Consider the following 22082-nt stretch of genomic DNA (forward strand, 5'->3'; position numbering starts at 1 on the left):
ATAGAATTTCCTTGTAGGACAGAGCACAAGATTAACCATGTAATGTAATGAGCATAGATCTGCCCAATTAAATTGAAGTTATGATCAAATGACATTTTGGTGTGTGGCTGCACACATGTCTGTGTGTGGTTACTGAAACTTTTTGCTGAAGTACAGAATTGGATTTGACTTATTATTTTATTTGAGCTCACTAATCAGCAAGTTAAACTTAAATGACATTTCTGGAATATCTTGTTCATAGCAAACATGCTACAAGAACCAGTACATTTGGCATATTCAGTATGTTCTCTCCTTTAATATGCTTCAGTACATTATCTTGAACACGTTGTCAGATAAGCAATTTCCTCAGTTAATAGATATTCAGGTAAAACTTCATTTATTGAAACAAAAACCATGAGAAACATGTCATTGGATATTCTGCAAAGTAGCAGATTAAACAGCCAGTTTAACACACATTGTCTTGTTTAAGTTTGAACTAAAAACTGTTTGCATACCAATATTTATTAATACAGTAAGCAGTGATGTATTTAAAATTAGCACTTATAAAAATTGATTTAAAATGCAACCCTGAGAATAGCTTTGTCACTCACAAGTTCAGATTTCTCTTTCCCCATGATTAACATCACATCAAGATTGGCAATAACAAAATGGGACAGCCACAATAAGTAGTTTTTTTTACAGATAATAATTGATTATCTAATACACTATGTTTGCTATCAAAGTAAATACAAATGAGTTGCAAGAGGAACTTGCACTATTTCTCCAGAGGTAGAACATTTACAGATCAGCAAACATCAGTGTGTATTAGCAGTCTTCTTCACTACGAAACAGAATGGATAACTCAGCTAGTACTAACCCACAACTTTAAAGCTTATTTAGTAACCATTGACACAGTTCAATTAAACTCAACAAACATTATTAGAAGATTAGTGATAAGGGCTTGGAATAATGTTTCCAGAATTTGAGGAACAAAAGAAATACTTTGAAGTAAGTGTGCCTGCGAGTTGCCTGATATCATTTGAGTATTCCCACTTTGAATTTTTTTTAAAAAAGATACAGGAGTATTTGGACATGAAAAATTATTTAAGAATTTGGCATACAAGCAAGGACAATTGAGCAATTTTACTGCAACAAATTAAATATTTTTTAAAAACTGGCCATTCATTTCAATGCAAATATTCACTGTCCCTTTCGATCACATAATTGAGTAACATAACAAGTTGTTTTCTAAAAATGATATCGAATAGACCTAGGACATTTTTTAAATAAAAAGAGCTAAATGATGATAAAAAAAAACAAAAGAATAGAATAGATTTTAATTCCCATTTGCTGGCACAAGTTTGATGTGGTTGGGGAAACTATGGAGGGAGTATTGTAACTCCCAGGTCTCATCTGCACACTACCAACCAGCTTCCCATCCAAAATGGACTGCTGAAATGGCAGGCAGAGAATGCAGTGATGTGTCTTGTGAAATTCAGAATTCCTGTTCAGGTTGATCTTTATCCTAATCTATATCTGCTAACACTTCATCTAGTAGAAAAGCTATAACTTTCCCTCAGCAGGGAATTGTTAAAATTCAATCAAATTCCCACTAATGTAAAAGACAAAACTTACATTAATTATGGAAATGTTTACCTCCTTCAGTTCAGCATGAAATCAATGTTAGCAATCACCATTTAAAATGGCAAGCAGTGCAATTAAAGCAAGGATGGGGGTGGTAGATCCTAACAATGCATCATAAAGGACCCCCAGCCTTGTTTTTACCTGGTCTGGAGGGTAAAATCTTTTCATTTCAGGCTCCAGGTATAAATAATAGAACTTGGATAACATCTATTAACCAATGATCAATATGAATGATTTAGTCTTCATTCCGGTCTACTTGAGGAAGTGAATTCTTTTCCACATTATTGTTAGAAATTGGAAACAGTAATTTACTTAGGACCACTTTTCCCAAATATTCTAAGATACTGGAGGAAAATAAAATTTTAGTAAAGACTCAGCATAGCAGGTTCTTGACTCAGGCACACAAACTATAAAGCTGCCTTTATGTTTTAACATTGTTATTGAACTGTGCACTTCTCCCCCCCAAAGACATACCAATGCTTGGTATTGTTTTAACATACTTCTGTAATCTTTTGCTTAATAACTGAACTTGAGCATAGTTAAAGCTCCACAAGGTTTCAGTGTTCACCAATTCTGCTTTCTTTTAGACATGCAAATTACTTCATTATATTTAGCAACAGCAGCTTGAATTTATATAGCACCTTTAAATGTAGGAAGGTATTTAACCCCTAATCAGGTAAAAATGAACAATATTTGGAGAGGTTCAAAATAGATTTCAAGTGAGGATTATAAAGGAGAATTGTACTTGTTTGGGGGTAGCATTCCAGAGCCTAGGACCATTGTCTCAACTTTCCTAATGCTTACTGTAACTGAGATTCATTTAGAACAGATGTCAGACAATCAAGGTAACAGTAAAAGGAGAAGGGCACAAGAAGTGGTGTTTGATGCCATCAGCAGCCTGGTATCAGATCTTCTGATAACTGCATCAAGGCAGCAGGTAGAGAAGAAAATAAGATAAAATCAAATACAATTCCTTGGGGGATATGAGGCAAGTATGGTGGAGCTGGAAAATAATCCGATTATGGGATGGTTAAGGGCAGAGCAGGGGAAAGACCATCTTATTTATTGGACAATGTAATCCACAAGCAGCCACCCTACATGAGAGCTTGCAGAAGTCAGGAAAGGATTGGTGGAGGCAGGGTGATAGTTTGCAAGAACAAATGGATCACAGGGTGGTTGTTATTTTTGAAAAGGGATGACTGAGAATCCAAGAGATAACAGGTTAAGTTGTCAAATAGCACAAACCAGCTTAAACAGACAAACACGAACAAAGCTGAGAACAGGAGCTGGGTTTCGTGAATGTGTGGGGCTTTGAGATGCAACAGACGGGAGGAAAACTAAAGGACAATGCAGTTCAAGACTTCAAAAGAGGAGGAACAGGTCTGTTTGATGGCTATGTGGAAGGAGGGCATGCAGCAGAAGCAGTTAACTACACAGCACAGGAGTTTGAAAACATTATTAAGTGACTTGCTGGACAAGTTAGCCCACCGCTTTCCTTCCACCCCCCCCCCCCCCCAGGAGGAGGCCAATGGTTTGGAAAAGACACAGCAGGGATTGGGGGGGGGGGGGGGGGGGAGGAGGGGGGAGATGGGAGGGGTCTTGCCTGTGATTGAGATGATGGGAACAGAGATTCTTCACAAGATGGGTGAGCCAAATATGGTTACCATGGGAATGCATAGGAGTTTTCAGCAAGGGAGATTAAAGGAGTGCAGGGAAGCAGCGAAGTGACAAAATGGAGGTTGAAATCAGAGAATAAGGATTTGTTCACAACAGAAGCAGTAAAGGCATAATCTGGATGAGAAGGATGGATGGACAATAGAAAACAAAACAGAGAGCACAGAGGAACAGAAAGAGGTGTTCAAAGAAGATGCTCGTAGAGTAATGGAGAGATATTCCATGATATATACCTCATTGGTACTACAGGTCAAGTGATGCAAAGTATAGTTGGAAAGGCTGCAGTAATAAACAGGTGTTGTGACGAGATAAATTTCAAAACTGATGACAATACAATTAAAAACAAAGGCTGTGGATGGCAAGAAGCTTGTTCACAAGTGAATAATGTACTAAAGAGATTGGTAATTTTCTCTCTGTTGGCAGAACCCAAAGGGGTCTGCAGTATCCATATTGAGACATAGACATGGAGAACAAGTGAGCTCAAGAGCTGACAGAGCAGCATCAGCACTTTGCTACGAATTAATGAAACGTGGGAAGTCAACGATCCATGAGTACTTCATTGTGGTCAAGAATGCCATGAGTAAACGGCCTGGTTGATTAGTAGGGCACAAAAGTAAATCCAATATTCTACCAGAGGAATGAATCAATAATGTTGGGAAGCATGAGGAAAACAATAGCAGGGGAGCAGAATCCAAAAGGGCTACAGAAACTGTCAGAAAATCACAGAGACATACAGTACACAGTGGAAAAAGGCCCCTTTCCCCACTGGGTCAGCACTGATCAATCACCCATCTACACTTATCCCATTTTTGTTTTTATTTTCATTGACTTCCCCCCAGTTCAATCATTCACCTACACAACTAGGGGCAATTTACGGTGGTCAATTAATTTACCAACATGCATATCTTTGGGATGTGAAAGGAAATTGGAACACCCAGTGGAAACCCATGCAGTCACAGAGACAACATGCAAACTCCATGTACAAGCGTCCAAGGAAATGGATTGAACAAAGGTTTCTGGTGTTGTGAGGCAGCAACTCTATTACCTGCCCCACTGTGCTGCCCTTAGGTCATATTTATCTCAGCAGAGTGGGGAAAAAACTACTGGCAGAGGAACAGAATACTGAAGGCTCAGGAACAGCCAAATACTGGTATCAAAGTGTCCCAGTAGAGAAAGTGTTTTTCCACAGAAAGTAGTGACGATGGCACATGTCACTTTAAAACCCAGAATTCGGTAAAAGAGAAATTGAGTTTAGTGACAGTGCCTAGAACTCTGTCACAGCAAAAAGTTGAAAAACCAGCAGCAGGTTTAATGGGGATCCACTGCAAGTTACAAATGATTACCTTAACAACTGTGTAGCAGAGCAGAATCACAGGAGCAGAGTCTGAAAATGTAGTGTAATAGAACAGCTTAATCCTGAAAAGGAGAAGAATCCAGTAAGTCAAATTTGGGCAGAGTTTCAACACCGAAAGGAGCATAGTTAAACAAAAACTTCAATTCCTGTGAATTTAGTTTACATGTGCTTATCATTTGCAGCATTACAAAAGACATGTCTTTTAAAAAAATTCACAAACTGTCTATTGTCCAGAATGCATTCCCCCACAAAATTTATGTGCATTGAAATCAAAATCATTGTGACTGAGCAGGCATCTGATTGGCCCTGAAGTCCATGCCAGCTCTTTGCAATGTAATAGTCACTCCTGTTTTTGTTTTTTTTATCCCCCCCCCATAACCATATAATTTACCACAAATGACTATTCAATTCCCTTATCTGTCAAAATTCCTTTTGATTCCATATCAAGTTTAGTGTATTGCTGCACTTATTTAAGGTCAACATCATGTTCATTTGACTGTATAATTGACACATTATTAAGGAACTTTTATCAAACACAAAACTCAGCCTTCTCAATATCAAAGTACAAATAAAATGAAGAGACTAATAAGCCTGTTTAACATAGAACACCTTGGTGCATTTCAGCCATTAAATCTATACCAAAGTCTCAGGGAGGTGAACATTGTTCGACAAGGCTATCAGTAATGTAAATACAGTGGAGGATATGTTCAAAGTATCGTTTTTCATCTGCATAATTTACAGTCCAGGCAACCACTTCAACCCCTCTTTCAGCCCAAAACTGCATGTAGTTCCTATGGAAAGTGAAAATGGAGAGGTTAGTAAAACTGCTATAATCAATTTTTAAACATAATGAAATAATAAATGTTGAGACTCTTGCAACTTCCTTTTCATAGCTAAATTGTGCTTACATGCATTCTTCTTTTACAAAGTCACTTTCATCACCCTCTCTCTGATGTTAATGTTACACAATTAATGTTCAGGAATTGAGTAGGGAAGGTTGCCAATCTTATTGCATAAGAAATCTGCCAAAATTCAAAGTCCTGTTGCAAGAAATGGAATGGAGATATATCTCAGCTAACTAACAGCTATTACAGATAATAATTTATTCACTTGACCTCACGATATTTACCATGATCACAGGATAGACTGATTATTAAGAGCTTGTGCTGGGGCACATTTTTAGGTTCCCCCCACCCCCACAAAGTTAAATGTAATGTTAGAAATCTTGAACTTGAGTTGGTTGTACAACTGTGAGACTGGTCAATAATTTAATCAAGACCGATCTGTATCTTTCAGACTTCCACTGGCTTTCTCATGGAAAAGTTTGTTTTGACATCATCTCTGAATAGCCCAGCTTTAACATTATGTCCCCTTTGTCCTTCCAATATTTCCTTGGGCAGAGGAGCTATCTTTACTGACACTATCAACTTCATTCATAAATGCCTCAGTCAGATCACCCTTAATCTTCTACGTTCAAGGTTTACAACTACAGTCGATGCAACCCATCTTCATAGCTCAATCCCTTGGGCTTTAGTCTGGTGACTTCCTGAGCAAAACATCTTGCACCAGATCAAGACAAGAAATGGAATGGCAAGGTCCCCTATTTTTCTCAATATGCTGCATTATAAGTTTAGTTCACTTTTTTTATATATAGAGTTCACAAGTTCAAAAACTATGATTATGAGATAACATTTCCATTGAAGAAAGCAAGAGGCATTGCATCAGAATTTGTCATTCATTTGTCACAAGACCAAATCCAAGTACATGCAAGAATAGTAATAGGCAACTTCATTTTAAAAAGGACTTGTTTTTAATCAATTATATGAAAAGCCCAATGAAGCCTAACCTCAGCCAAACAGCTGCTCCCAACACACCAAAGATTTAATTAGATTTTTTTAAAAAAATCATCCCGCTTCGTTGGTCGATGCTGCATTAAATTTAGGACCAAATTTATGACAGCACGCAGTGAGCAGTTCATCTAGAACAGGATATACATAATTTGAATAGCAATTCCACCCTTGATGAGAAACGACAAATGGGTTGGATACTTCGAAGTAAAATGTTTTAATTTTTAATAAAGTAAATTTATAGGAATTTACTGTAAATTTCAGATAACAAGAGTTACAGCAGAGGTCAGGAGTATTTGGACAGAAATTGGAATGTGGCATTATTGCACTCTAATTTTCAATTATCTTATAATGTCCAATGGTTCTTAAATATACTAAGATATTGAATGACAGTACCAATAACGTACCAGACATTCTCTTGAATATAAAATAAAGTTCCAAAAATTGCCTGCTGCAAAATAATGTGAGGAAATGTGCTAAAAACTTGGTGCCCAAGGTCTAGTATTCTCCTACAAACTGTTTGGGTTAGTTCATATGTAAAGTTAGTGGTATAAATGCAGTGTAGCTTTCATGTGACCTGATGATTCATCAGGGGTAACATGATGTGGGGAAAAATGCTGAAACAGCCTTTAAACAAATCAAAACTCACTTTGAACAGTCAGCACAAAGCTTTTGGAAGAACTTCTTTCTCTCTCAACAAAAATAAATGTTACGGGTTTTGAACAACACATATTTTGTAACCGTTTTCTGAGCTTGCGGATTTATCCAAGGAAATGTTCAGCATATTGGAAAGATGCCAGAAAGGCAAACCAAATCTCCTGAATGAAGTGCAGAAAAGGAGAGGAACACCTGATCAAATGCCTTCTGGAAATTGAAGTCCAGGGTGTACTTAAGTCTGGAATGAGCTCAATAATTGATGTCACTACATCTGTCAGGCTGCCCTGTCACTGGATTTTGGGTAGGATGGATGAGTTGGGATTTCCAAGTTTTACCCAGGGGAATCTGCCTCTATAGTCCTATACCAGTCTGGGGATTCTGACTTGGAGATCAAGAGGAAAAATGCAAATTTGATTATTTCTTTTAGTTGAACTAATGTTTTATTTAGTGATTTAACATTTTTAATAATTTAAGAATTTAATTATTTAAAACCATTAAAATTATTTCAAGTGTTTCTAAATATCAGGGGCTGAGGATTTGTCCCAATTTTGCCACTTGTTGAAGGGTGCAGGGCCTCAACAATATGTTGGATGCGATCTAGTTACCACGGAGGCCTAGTCATGCTTTGCTAACTGCCTTTGAAATTGGGAGTCAGGACAACGGGACACAGGTGTCAAGTTCAATAGGGATATGGGGAAGAGCATGGTGGAGGTAACGGGGAGGGCGGGCAGAATGCTGAAATGAATACAATTCCACTTGCAAGTAAAGGTGCTGGAAGACTTGAGAATAAGAATTGTGGAACTGCTTTTCATGAAGTTCAAAGCCACATGATGCATTGAAAGGTCACAATGACCTACAACAGAGTACCAGCAATGTATTCACAGAGGCTTAGTACATTCTCCCTCTGAAGCAATAGGTTTCAATTAATAATGATCTTACAGATCTCCATCATATAAAATGTTAATCAGCCCCCCGATGTATACAATTTCAAGGGTGCCATTTCTCCATTTATATAAGATGAGATATCTTTATTAGTCACATGTATATCAAAACACACAGTGAAATACAGCTTTTTGCGTAGTGTTCTGGGGGCAGCCCGCAAGTGTCGCCACGTTTCTGGTGCCGACGTAGCATGCCCACAACTTCCTAACCTGTACATCTTTGGAATATGGGAGGAAACCGGAGCACCCGGAGGAAACCCACACAGACGCGGGGAGAACGTACAAACTCCTTAAAGACAGTGGCCAGGTTTGAATCCGGGTCGCTGGCGTTGTAAAGCATTACGCTAACTGCTACACTTCCGTGCGGTTCATTCACCAATTTTGAAATTTACAGCCATGAACACTTAAAACAAGGGAGGCAGATCAACCAAAATGTTAGATCTTCTAACTAGAGTTTCATAATCACAGTTTACTTTATTCTAATGTCAGAAAGTGGGATGCAGCATTAAAAGGATTAGTTTATGAGTAATGATGAATTAAATCACACGTGATAAAAAAAAGTTTGGATGACTGGAAGGGAGTATTGCTGATAGAGATTCCCCAATAATTATTTTGTATGGAACCTGATCTAAAAAATACATGAATATTAATTGCAGATCTTTCCATGGCAATAAATTGTGAACTGCAGACACCAGTTTTAACAGCAGCAACATTACAGGAGGCACTTTACATGCAAAATAACACTCGCTTTTTTCTTTGGGAAAAATCTTTATCCCCACTGAAGCAAAAGGATACACGGTCTTAAATCAAAATTTGTTTCATATCAGGCTATTTTACATCATTCTCAGTTAATTTTAAATCAAAGACTCAGAATAGTATTAAAACTCCCTGAACAATAAAATATATATATTTTTGAAAGAACCAGTGAAAATGTTGTAATACTTACAATGATATGAAATTCTTCTGCATTAAAAAGGCAGAAATACCTAGCAATTTCCACAAGAAAGCATGGTGGGACCAGTCCAAAATAATATCCAGCAACATGTACAGGTATTGCTTGTAGCCATCATATTTTGGTTTCCCATTCCCATGGTAACTCAGACTCCAGGGTCTATGGGTGAGAGCAGTCACTACATTCTGGTCAGCCTGCCTCATCTTGAATAGTGCATGAATGAAATAAATGTATGATTAGTTTGTACATTATTTCATATACAAACTTAACTAATCAATACAACAACAATTCTATTTCAATATTTGTGACAGCTTTTCCTAATGCAATACAACTTCCAAGTGCAATTATAGACCTAATATTATGTTGCTTTGATGGAAATTAAAATGTTTAATACCTTGAAAATGACCAAAGGTTCAAATGAACACACAATGCTCCTGTTGTACAGTTCAGGGTATTCTTTGTACATCCCTTTCAAGGCAGCAGAGGCCTGAAAAAACAAATTAAGCAACTTGCTGAAAATGTTACACTAATGCCATATCTATGTTTGAAATATTATTTCAATTCTAACATTTATTAAGCCAAGAAGGAAGTCATGAGAGATGGCTTTACTAGGTCTGGCACAGAACAGTAGGAGCAGTAGACTAGTGAATACATTCGAGGAAATGCATTGAGGAATTTATATGGTGGAAGAAGATTTTAAGGGAGGAAAGGAGGCAGGATGAATTGATTTAGGTGGAGTTAGAAACAAAAATCACCAAAGATGGACAGTTGAGAGAATCGTTATGGCTCTTAGGTGAGAGGTAGAGAACAGGGGATAAGGAAGGGGGAGCAAGATAAGATATTCAAAAGGAGGAGAAAGTGCCAAAGAAGTAGGGGTACACATGACTCATTTATGTTGATAAACCTATTGTCTGTTCAATACAGTATTAGTACAGGATACCGTTTCTCTCCCCCCACTTCCCGCAAGTATTTTCCCCAATGAGGACACCAATGAAACATTGCATCCTGGGCAAGTCCAGAGAAGAATGACTCCATAACAGTATTGGTCCTGACAGGCATAATGGCTACGATTTTCCAGTCAGCCCAATGCTGACCCCAGCAATAAATTGAAACTTAGCTCAGGGCAATATTAGAAGTCACGGCAGAAGAGGGATCTCAGCAAGCCAAAAAATACCCATATTCTTTGAATGTTGGCAGCTCCAATCAAAATACTTCCACAGCAACGTAGATGGCCCTACTATAGAGGAGGCTACACTTGACCTTCTCTAGGAAATGAGGCTGGGCAAGTGGTTGATGTGTCAGTGAAGGGGGGGCACTGGGACCAGTGACCATAATTCTATTTGTTTCAACATAGTTATGGAAAAAGATAGGACTGGTCTCCGAATCAAACTCCTAAATTGGGGGAGGGCTAATTTCAATGGCATCAGACAGGAACTCGCAGAAGTTGATGGGGAGAGGCTGTTTGCAGGCAATGTGATGTCTGGCAGCAACTGGGAGGTGGGAAGAGTTCAGGGCCTGCATGTTTCTGTTATCGTGAAGGGCAAGGCTGGCAAGATTTGGGAACCATGGTTGATGAGGGATATTAAGGGCTTGGTCAGGAAAAGGGAAGCATATGTCAGGTACAGGCAGCTAGAATCGAGCAAGTCCATTGAGATGTATAGAGATTATAGGAGTACACTTAAGAAGGAATTTAGGAAGGCAAAAAAGGACCATGAGATATCCCTGGAAGATAGAGGAGAATCCTGAAAGATTCTATAGGTATAGTAGGAGTAGGAGGGAGAGAATAGGTCCCCTGAAGGATCAATGGGAAATGGGTGAGGTCTTAAATGAATACTTCTGCATTTACTGTGGAGAAGGACATAGAAGCTCGTGAGTTCAGGGGAGAGGTCAGTGACATCCTGGAGCATATCAAGCAGGTGGTGTTGGAGGTCTGAAACGCATAAAAGTGGATAAGTCCCTGGAGCCTGACCAGGTGTATCCTAGGATGCTATGGGAAGCAAGGGAGGGCATCGCTGGAGCCTTGGCAGAGACTTTTGCAACTTCATTAGCCATGGGTGAGGTATTGGAAAACTAGAGAATAGTTAATGTTGTGCCTTTAAGAAGGGCAACTGGGATAAGCCAGTGAACCTTACATCAGTGCTGGGAAAGTTATTAGAAGGGATTCTGAGGGACAAAATTTACTTGCATTTGGAAAGGCAAGGACTGATTAGGGATGGCTTTATGCATGGGATATCATGTCTCAAATTAGAATGAATTTTTTTGAAGAGATGACCAAGAGGATTGACAAGGGCAAGGCGTAGACTTTGTGTACATGGACATTAGCAAGGCCTTTGACAAGGTCCCACATGGTAGTCTGGCCCAGAAGGTTAGAACACATAGGATCCAGGGCAAGCTAGCCAGTTGGATACAAAATTGGCTTGGTGGTAGGAGGCAGAGGGTGATAGCAGAGGTTTTTTTTTCCCCCCAGATTAGAGGTCTCTGACCAGTGGTGTGCCACAGGGATCAGTAATGGGTCCTCTGTTGTTTGTCATATAGTAATAATTTGGATGAGAATGCAGGCGATGTAATTAGTAAGTTTGCAGATGATAACAAAATTGATGCTATAGTGGACAGTAAAGCAGGTTGTCTAATGTTACAACAGCATATCATGCAACTGGGAAAGTGAGTTAAGGAATGGCAGATGGAATTTAATTCAGACATGTGAGGTAATACATTTTGGTAAGTTAAACCAGGGCAAGACGTCACAGTGAATAGCAGGGTCCTGTGGAGTGTTGTTGAACAGAGACACCTTGGGGTATAACTATATAGTTCTCGAAAGTGGCAACACAGGTAGGCAGGGTGGTGAAGAAAGTGTATGGCATGCTTGGCTTCATCAGCTGAAACATTGAGTACGAGAGTTGGGGCGTCATGTTATAATTGTATAAAACGTTGGTTGGGCAGCACTTGGGAGTACTGTATGCAGTACTGGTCACCACACTGCCAGGAAAGATGTGATTAAGCTAGAGAGGGTGCAGAAAAGATTCACAGTGTTGCCCGAATTGGAGGACTTGAGCCATCAGGAGAGATTGGCTGGGCTGGATCTGTTATCCCTGGAGTGGTGATGGCTGAGAGGTGACATGATAGAGGTATGTAAACTTATGAGAGGCATAGATAGGGTAGGTAGCCTGTAGCCACAGTAAGAGTGTCTAAAACTTAAGCACATAGGCTTAAGGTGAGAGGGAGGAGGTTTAAAGGAGATCTGAGGGGTAAACTTTTCTCACAAAGAGCGGTTGATATCTGGAATGAGCTGCCAGAAGAGGTGGTAGAGGCAGGAAGTGTAACAACATTTAAGAGGCATTTGGATGGGCATTTGAATGAGTAGGGCATAGAAGGACATGGAATTAATGTAGGCAAGTGGGATTAGTATAGATAGGTATGATAGTCAGTATAGACATAGTGGGCCGAGGAGCCTGTTCCAATGCGGTACAACTCTATAAATATAAAGCTTATCTTTATTGTGCAATACCAAAAATAAAAAGACATTGTACCTGAACTGCATGACCTTTGACATCAAAGTAAATTGTCATATTGGTTTTGAGAATTTCTGAGATAGCTTCCTTCAATGTTGGGATTTTCTCACCCAGAAAACTTTTGCTGCAGAAAAAAAGTCCAAATAATTATCAAAAATTAGGAAATAAACACTGAATTGCTATACTTCATTCTTAAATATATAAAATCAGTGCCAAAACCAAGTTTATTGTTTATCAATTTAATTATCTTATAAAGAACAGGGTTAACAATAATTACAATATTTTCAACATTGTACTACTATAACTTTCAGTAATGTTGCATAACAGATATGTCAACTATGGAAAAAAGGAAAATAATTTGATATATCTTGTTTAAGTAGCTTTATACTTCAATTTCTGAAAAAAAAATCAGAAAATAAAATTCCCCTGCTACTCAGATACCTTAAAATAACAAAGGTCATATGGGGCTCTAAAATATGATTATAATATCAAATTATACAATAATTATCACACAAAATAAACACATAGAAAAATAATTTTCAAGATTTAACTTATTCAATATAAACAGAAATAAATTTTGTGACACATTTGAAAATAGAATGCAAAACTTTTACAATACATGTCAAAAGGGAAAGTAAACTGGAATGTTTGCATACATCTGTAGTCCGGCTATTGAATCGAGTCACGTTTCTTGTATGTTGGCCTACACAACCCCTACATTTTAAACCCATTGCTAGCTTAGCTTCAGTTCTTGTGCTCTCAATACAATTAAATAAGTTTGGAATAGGTCTAACAAAGTATTCGCAGGATCCCACAAGTCTCTGACACCTTAAAAGAAATTTACATTGTCGTAAATGGTGTTCTGCGTGGTGTCAAACCCATGAGGTGCAAGGCAGGTTCACTGAAGTGCACCCATTCTCACGTTATTTGGAAGCAGGTCAGAAATCAAATCTGGAACTATTCTGCAACATAAGTGTCACTGCACTGGCAAGAACATTATTGTACAGCTCCAGGGCAAGGTTCGGAGTCTTCCAGACGAGGAGACTGGGAGAATGCCTCATGCAGGCCGATATTAGACTGTAACCACACAAGTTCCAAATTAGAATTTCACAAACCACAAACTTCACTGCAGTTCTTCAAAGCTATTGCACGGACCGGAATTATAACATTTAATAGGCTGCAGAAAGAGCAAGAAAGGGGTTATTTTTTAAAAAATCATAAAGCTTCTATAATTGCTTGTAATTCACATAAATAATAGTACCTTAAAATAATGCAATATTATTGTAATTAATTTTGGATTTTTTGGGCAACAAATGTAAAATGGTATCTCTTTCACTATAACCAGTGTGGGGTATATTCTGATTACATACTGCAGTCTGTGCTTGGCTGCTGGGTTAAGTTTCCGGACCTCTTCAAAAGTTAAGTGATCAAGAGAACCGGTACCATCAGTTGTGCGGTCCACAGTACGATCGTGCATCAGAATAGGGATACCATCTGAAGTGAACTCGATATCCAACTCCACACCAGTAGCATTATTTTCAGCAGCCTAGATGAGGAGTGAGAACAGTATGTCTCAAGGTATTCATTAGCTTATATATACAGCACTGCAGCCAATCAGGAAGTCTTGTTGTAATGTTGAAACTGTATATAATGCAAATTTAACCTAGATTATCTTGTAAATTCCAAAAAGTTTTGATCAAACTGTTTCTAAAGTGGAGGATTTATTTAAGATGACTTAACATTGAATGACCATGTTACATCTTTCAACCCTTGAATGGGAACTTCAGAAATAGTTAAGTCCTTCAATATTTCAGGTACATAAATCATTGGGCCTTGCTCCAGGGCAAGTGGGACTTGTACAAGGAGGACAGGTTGCAACTAAACTGGAGGTGAACCAATATCCTTGTGGGGGGATTGCTAGTGCTACTCGGGAGAGTTTAAACTAGCGTGGCAATGAGATGGGAACTAGAGTAGTAGGTCAGCAAGTGAAGGGATTGAAGGGAAGGTAGAAATTAGGTCTGGAAAAGGCTGGAAGGAAGAACAAGCAAGGGCTAGGTTACTGAACATGATGGGGTTGATGGACTGAGGTGTATTTATTTCAATGCAAGGAATATTATGGGTACGGCAGATGAACTCAAAGCCTGGATTAGTGTATGGAACTATAATGTTGTACTCATTACAGAGACTTGGTTGAGAAAAGGGCAGGACCGACAGCTCAGGGTTCCAGTATTCAGATGTTTCAGACATGATAGCGAGGGATGCAAAAGAGGTGGGAGGAGTTGCAGAACTGATCAGAGAGACTGTCACAGCCAGCACTTAGAGAGGATGTCCTGGAGGGCTCATCCAGTGAGGCAATATGGGTAGAGCTCAGGAATAAAAAAGTTGCAATCACTATGACTGCAACTATAGGCCTCCCACTATTCAGCAGAAGATAGAGGAACAGATGTGTAGGCAGATTATGGAAAGATGCAAAACCAACAGCATAGTTATTGTAGATCACTTTAATTTCCCCAATATTGACTGGGATTCCTTTAGTGCCAGATGGCACAGAATTTGTTAGAACCATAGAATAATACAGCACAATACAGGCCCTTCAGCCCACCACGTTGTGCTGATCTTTAAACCACGCCTAAGACTATCTAACCCCTTCCTCCCACATATCCCTCTATTTTAAATTCCTCCATATGATTATCTAACAATCTCTTGAACTTGACCAACGTATCAGCCTCCACCACCACCCCAGGCAGCGCATTCCATGCACCAACCACTCTCTGGGTGAAAAACCTCCCTGACATCTCCCTTGAACTTCCCATCCATTACCTTAAAGCCATGCCCTCTTGTATGGCATTGTTAGGTGCATTGTGAGGGTTTCTTAAAACAGTATGTAGATAATCCAATCAGGGGAGGGGCCATGCTACATTGTGAAGTGGGAAATGAGTGTGACCAGGTGATTGGAGTTTCAGTGGGAGAGCATTTCGGGAACAGTGATCACAACTCTGTAAATTTTCAGCTAGTTATAAGTAAGGATAAGACAAGACCTAGGGGCAAAGTGCTAAATTGGGGATAGACTAATTACAACAATATTAGGCAGGGGCTGAGGAGAGTAGATTGGAAGCAGCTGTATTGGCCAAGTCCACATCTGACATGTAGGAGTCGTTTAAAGGCCAGCAGGTCAGAATTCAGGACCAACATGGTCCTGTGAGGAAGAAAGACAAGGACAGCAGGAACATTGGATGACAAGAGATGTTGCAAATTTAGTCAAAAAGGAAAAGGAAACATATGCAAGGTTTAGAAAGCTGAATTGAGAAATATAAAGGAAGCAGGAGAGAACTTAAACAGGGAATCAGTAGGGCTAAAAGGGGCCATGAAATGTCTTTGGCAAGTTGGATTAAAGACAATCCCAAGGTAATTTATACGTACATTAAAGGCAAGAGGATAACAAGGGAGATGGTAGGACTACTCAAAGACAAAGAAGGGAATATATGCCAGAGGAAGTGAATGAGGTATTAAATGAGTACTGCATCGGTATTCACCAAGGAGAGGGACATGGAGGATAGTGAAATAAGGGTGGGTTTTACTGATATTCTTGGGCACATTGACATCAAGGAAGAGGTGGTGTTGGAGCTCTTGAAGAGCATCAAGATGGACGTCCCCAGGGCCTGATGGGATCTATCCTAGGTTATTGAGAGAAAGAAGATTGCTGCACCTCGATAGGGATCTTTATATCCCCTTTAGCCACAGACGAGGTCCCAGAGGACTGGAAAATAGCCAATGTTGTTACCCTATTTAAGAAAGATGGTAGAGACAAACCAGAAAATTATAGGTCAGTGAGCCTTGTGACACTTTACTCTGTACTGTTATTGTTTTTACCTGTACTACATCAATGCACTCTGTACTAACTCAATGTAATTGCACTGTATAATGAATTGACCTGTATGATTGGCATGCAAGACAAGTTTTTCACTGTACCTCAGTACAAGTGACAATAATAAACCAACATCTTACATCAGTGATAGGGAAATAATTGGAGAAGATTCTTAAGTATAGGATCTACTCACATCTGGGAAAGCATCAACTTATTAGGGATAATCAGCATGGCTTTGTGCAGGGGAGCTCACGTCTTACAACTTGATTGAGTTTTTTTTGAGTAGGTGATGAAGATGATTGATGAGGGTAGAGCAGTGGATGTTGTCCACATGGACTTTAGTAAAGCTTTCAGCAAGGTCCGTCGCGAGAGGCTGATCCAGAAGGTCAAGGCACATGGGATCCACGAAGACTTGGTAAACAAAATTGGCTTGGCTAGAGAAAACAGTAGTGGTGGAGGGATGTTATTCTTACTGGAGGTCTGTAACCATGGTGATCCATGAGGATCAATGCTGGGACCTGTTGTTTGTGGTACTTACATAAAACAAACGTAGGCGGGCTGATTAGTAAATTTACAGATGACACAAAAACTGGTGAAGTTGTGGATAGTGAGGAAGGTTGTCAAAGGATATAGGCCAGTTGGAAATGTAAGCAGAGAAACAGCAGATGGAGCTTAATGTGGCCAGTGTGAAGTGTTGCACTTTGGCAGGTCAAATGCAAGAGGAAAGTATACAGCAAATGGCAGGACCCTTTGGAGCATTGATGTACAGAGTGATCTTGAGGTGCAAGTCCATAGCTCCCTGAAAGTAACAATACAAGTAGATAGCGTAATAAAGAAGCAATACAGCATTGGTCATGGTGTTGGGTATAAAAGTCAGGAAGTCATGTTGCAACTGTATAAGACCTTGGTTAGGCAACATTTGGCATACTGTGTGCAGTTCTGGTCACCACATTACAGGAAGGAAGTGGAGGCTTTGGAGAGGATGCAGAAAAGGTTCACCAAGATGTTGCCTGGATTTGAGACTATTAGCTATAAGGAGTGGTTGAACAAACTTGGATTGTTTTCTCTGCAGCGTTAGAGGCTGAGGAGCAACCTGATAGAAGTATTTAAAATTAGATTAGATTAGACGGGTTAGATAGTCAGAATCCGTTTCCCTGGATGGAACCATCAAATACTAGAGGGCATGGCTTTAAGGTGAGAGGTGGAAAGTTTACAGGAGGTATTCAAAGTTATTTTAAAAAAAATACAGAGTGGTAGGTGCCTAGAACGAGCTGCCAGGGAAAGTGGTGGAAGCAGATATTATAGCAATGTTTAAGAGGCATTTAGACAGGCAAATGAACAGGCAGGGAATGGAGGAATAGAGACCATGTACAGGCAGATGGGATTAGTTGGGATTGGAATTATAGTCAGTGCAGACACCATCGGCAGAAGGACCTGTTCTTGTGCTGCATTATTCTATGTTCAAAATGTTCCTTAAGTTTGATTAACAGCATGTTAGAAATAAACAAAGGCAAACAACCAGAAACCAACTGTTTCAATTAATTTGGTTAAGAAAAAGAGGATTTCATGGATGAAAATTGCAGTTCATTTGTCCTTTGTATTATTCCTTTTACACCTACCCACCTTTTATACTTATCAGATCATCACCACCCAATATTTTCCACAATCCTTCTCACAGCAGTATTGTACACCACCTCCATCAAGCTCATTAGGAGTGGAGCTAATTTAATCTACAGGACAATTGGCAAACTGCTCAATATGGGTCATGTTCACTCCACAACCAAGGTCACTTGAAACTCAGTCATTAAACTGCAGTATGCAGAAGATGCTTGGGTATACACCAACTCCATGAACGAGCTCTACATAAATGTTGAGAATGGGCTTTGTAGAGATATACCAATCTGTACTGCTGCACAACACCACCTCATCCCCAACAATAAACAGGGACCACTTTTTGCATCTCAGTAAAGTCAGGCATGGATGAATATTCACTGCGGCCTTGAGCCTTTGGCTTCAAAGGAAAAGGGCATTTGAACATCAAGACCTCAAACCGAAACCCAAAGCTCATTGTCCACTGGGCAGCAGTGATTCCCCACCCATGCACTTCTGAGATATGGAAACCTCAAAGCACTGGAGAGGTGCCACCAATACTGTTCCTATAAAATCCTCCATACTCACCAGCAGAAATGCCACCATTCTCTGCCTGGCTAACATCCCCAGCATTGAGGCTCTAATTATGCCATCAGCTCCAATGGATAGGCCGCGTCATTTGCACGCACAACAACAGACTCCTGAAACAGGCACTCTATTCTGAGTGCCGTCATGGCAATAGATTACCAGGTGGACAGAGAGAACAATACAAGGACATTCTCAAAGTCTGCTTGAAGAAAAAGAGTAACATCCCTACTGACTCATGGGAGTCCCTGATCCATATCTGCTCAAAATGGAGAAGGAGCACTGAGAACCTCACACCCCTCCATTCAAAAACCAAATCTAAACAGCAGACACAGCACACCACCTCCCAAACTACCCACCCACCTGACCAAGTTGTCAAGTATCTTGCAGTCCACCTGTTGCAATTGCTGTGGGCCTTATATTGGCCTCACTGTCCACCTCAGAAGCTACAGAACTGGAGTGGGAGCAGATCAATCAGCAATCACAATGGAGTCCCAAGAAAGAAAATGCCCATAGGCACAGTTGCTGGTGCTGTTAAACAAAGCGATCATTCTGATCAATGGCTTCCAGCATCACCGCTACATCCTGGTTCTCTTCATTCCATCCTTATTCCTGCAATTCTTTCGATGAAGCCCTGCCTTCACTTCTTCTCCCCTTTAAAACCATCTTAAAACCAACCTCGAAGATTATGTTTCTCATAAACAACTTGGATTTAATGCTCATCTTTTCTGAAGAAGAAATTCTGAAGCATTTGAGCAATTCTAATAAATTAAGCTCCATCCTGCATTTGCGCAGCGACTTAAGACAAAAGCATTTGTCGTGAATACGAACTGAAGTTGATTTCCCCCCTTCTTGTCCTGGGCCATTCTATCATTTCTGCTTCTTCAAGGAAGAACAGCCGCATCAGTGCAGGCTGAAATTGACCTTGCTGAGCTGAATAGCTCTGAACCTCCTGAATATATTCACGCAGACGGCATTGCACTCAGTACAGATCATGGGTCGATCTTCTTCTCATTAATGTCAAATGAATGAAAAATTGCAAGTAAAACACTCATGAGTTTCCATTAAGCAGCTCACTTGAATGCTGTGACATCAGCATGGAACTTTCGTATGCAACCTCCCCATTACAAAGAGAGAATTCCCATATTGATGTCATTGACCCAGAGCAGGAAAGTGAGGGTAAGATTTTGGGAAAAAAAAGGTGCCCCAAACGTTTCATTTGAAAGACACACTTAATACTCTGAAGCAAGAAGCACTGTTTATGAGAAAATTGGTGACCGTGGCGTGTGGAGGACGACTGACCTTTCTGATGGCAGCTAGTGTGTTTTCGGGAGCATCATAGCCCGCACCGCGATGAGCGATCACGGAATAGCTTCCGTTCGGGCGCAGCACCTTCTGGGCGACCTCCGGGGGGACCGGCTGGTACCTGAAGGCGTGCAACGTCGCGAAAAGCACCAAGACGAAGACGGGGACGTAGACCGGGTGAAGCACGCTCGTCACCACCACCACGATGATGACCATGAGCACAAAGAAGCCGGTCACCACCGCCAAGTCCATGCCTAGGTCACTCCCGCCTCCCACCCCCGTGTTGCCCAGACCTCAGATGCTGCAATGGCCAGCGACGCACAGGGAAGTCTCATTACCCGACGCAGGGGGCGGGGAAGCGTCTCGTCACCGACACGTCACCCCCTGCAATAAAGACGAGAAAGCGCTCACAATGCAAAGGGCAAGAGCTGTGGGGATCGCTAAAGGAACAGAGGAACACAAGGAGCGGGAGCAAGCTATGTGGTCTTTCAACCAGGTTATAGCACAAAGTCATACAGCAGAGAAGCAGGCCATCTATACTAATCAAATATACCAGCAGATGGCCCATAATCTTCGATGCCTTGGCCTTTCAAGTGCTAGATTCTTGGTAATTGGTTTATTATTGTCACACGTACCAAGGTACAGTGAAGAGCTTTGCGTACTGTCCAGGCAGATCATTCCATACGTAAGTACATGGAGGTAATACAAAAGGAAAACAATAACAGAGCACAGAATATGGTGTTATAGTTCCAGAGAAAGCACAGTGTAGGTAGACAAATAAGGTGCAAGGGACACGATGAGGTAGATTGAGAGATCAAGAGTTGGGTGCATCTTTATCATATAAGAGGCCTGTTCAAGAGTCTTATAACAGCGGGATAGAAGCTGTCCTTGAGCCTGGCAGTACATGTTCTCAAGCTTTTATATCTCCTGCCCAATGGAAGAGGTGGGAGAGGTCTTTGATTATGTTGGCTGTTTTCCTGAGGCAGTAGGAAGTGTAGTCAGAATCAATGGAGCGGAGGCTGGTTTTCGTGATAGACTGGCCTGTGTTCACAACTGTCTGCGATTTCTTGTGATCTTGGGCAGAGAAGTTGTACCAAGCTGTGATGCATCTGGATAGGATGCTTTCTGTGAGGTATCTGTAAAGATTGATGAGGGTCATTGGGGACACGTTGAATTTCCCTAGCCCTCTGAGGAAGTAGAGGTGCTGGTATGCTTTCTTGGCCATTCTTAAATGTTGTGAGAATACCTGCCTTCTCCATTCTTTCAGGAGGACTGTTCCACTTTCCAACCACTTTCTGGGTGAAAAAGTTCTTCCTTAGATCCTCTCCAAGCTATATATCCCTTACCCTAAATCACTGTCAGTTGGTTTTATACACCTCTGCTCCAGGGAATGGTTTCCTGCTGTGTTTGCCCTGTTGCTACCGCTGCATATTGCTGCCTGTTTCTCATGAATCTTGACAGCATCAAGGTCCAAAACCTATCTCAGCTTTGAACATTTTCAATGGTGTCTCTTCAATTACCAGGGATAGAGAATGCAAAAAATCCACGGCCCTCTGGGAGAAGAAATTCTTGGTTAACCCCATCTCAGTGGTTGACTCCATATTCTAAAACTACGTCCCCTACTTCTAGATTCTGTCCCGAGGGAAAAGGTCCTCTCAACACCTATTCTGTCAAGCCCCCACGGAATCTATGTTTCTGTGAGATTGCCTTTAATCCTTACTTGCTCCACTAAGGACACACTTACACAACATGGTTTGTGCCAAAGCCCCTGCTCCAAAAAGGTACCACATTACAGTTGAACCATATGGCAAGAAAAGGATTATTGATAGCATGGGTTTGATGTTGGCTAAGTAACAGACAACAGGTGATGGGGATGAGTGGTTGGTTTTCAGACTGGGGGAAGATGAATAATAGTATTACCCAGGGAATGGTGTTAGGACCATAGCTTTTGCTGCTTTATGTTAATGACCCAGACTTGGGAATGCATGCCATAATTTCTAAAGCTGTGATGCATCCGGATAGGATGCTTTCTGTGATGTACTGTATCTGTAAAAATTGGTGAGGGTCATTGGGGACGTGTCGAATTTCCCTAGCCTTCTGAGGAAATAGAGGTGCTGGTGTGCTTCCTTGGTCATTCTTAAATGTTGTGAGAATACCTGCCTTCTCCACTCCTTCAGGAA

General features: G+C 40.5%; 1 protein-coding gene across 5 annotated transcripts; it reads right to left on the reverse strand.

Moving 5' to 3' along the window:
- Window positions 1-164: 164 nt before the first annotated feature.
- On the reverse strand, window positions 165-20201 carry gde1 (glycerophosphodiester phosphodiesterase 1). 5 transcript variants are annotated; one of them, XM_052022140.1, is made up of 7 exons: window positions 19900-20020; window positions 16616-16856; window positions 13928-14103; window positions 12576-12681; window positions 9443-9535; window positions 9043-9251; window positions 165-5442 (listed from the first exon to the last, which is right to left on the reverse strand). In XM_052022140.1, the coding sequence occupies exons 3-7, from the start codon at window positions 14032-14034 to the stop codon at window positions 5298-5300; spliced, it is 660 nt and encodes a 219-aa protein (XP_051878100.1). In that variant the 5' UTR covers window positions 14035-14103; window positions 16616-16856; window positions 19900-20020; the 3' UTR covers window positions 165-5297. The 5 variants fall into 5 exon arrangements, with proteins under 5 accessions (XP_051878100.1, XP_051878098.1, XP_051878102.1 ...); XM_052022138.1 differs by lacking the exon at window positions 16616-16856 and having other exon boundaries at window positions 19900-20201; XM_052022142.1 differs by lacking the exons at window positions 16616-16856; window positions 19900-20020 and adding an exon at window positions 19522-19578.
- Window positions 20202-22082: the final 1881 nt, after the last annotated feature.

This window comes from Pristis pectinata, chromosome 8 (assembly GCF_009764475.1).
Source record: "Pristis pectinata isolate sPriPec2 chromosome 8, sPriPec2.1.pri, whole genome shotgun sequence".
Taxonomy (NCBI): domain Eukaryota; kingdom Metazoa; phylum Chordata; class Chondrichthyes; order Rhinopristiformes; family Pristidae; genus Pristis; species Pristis pectinata.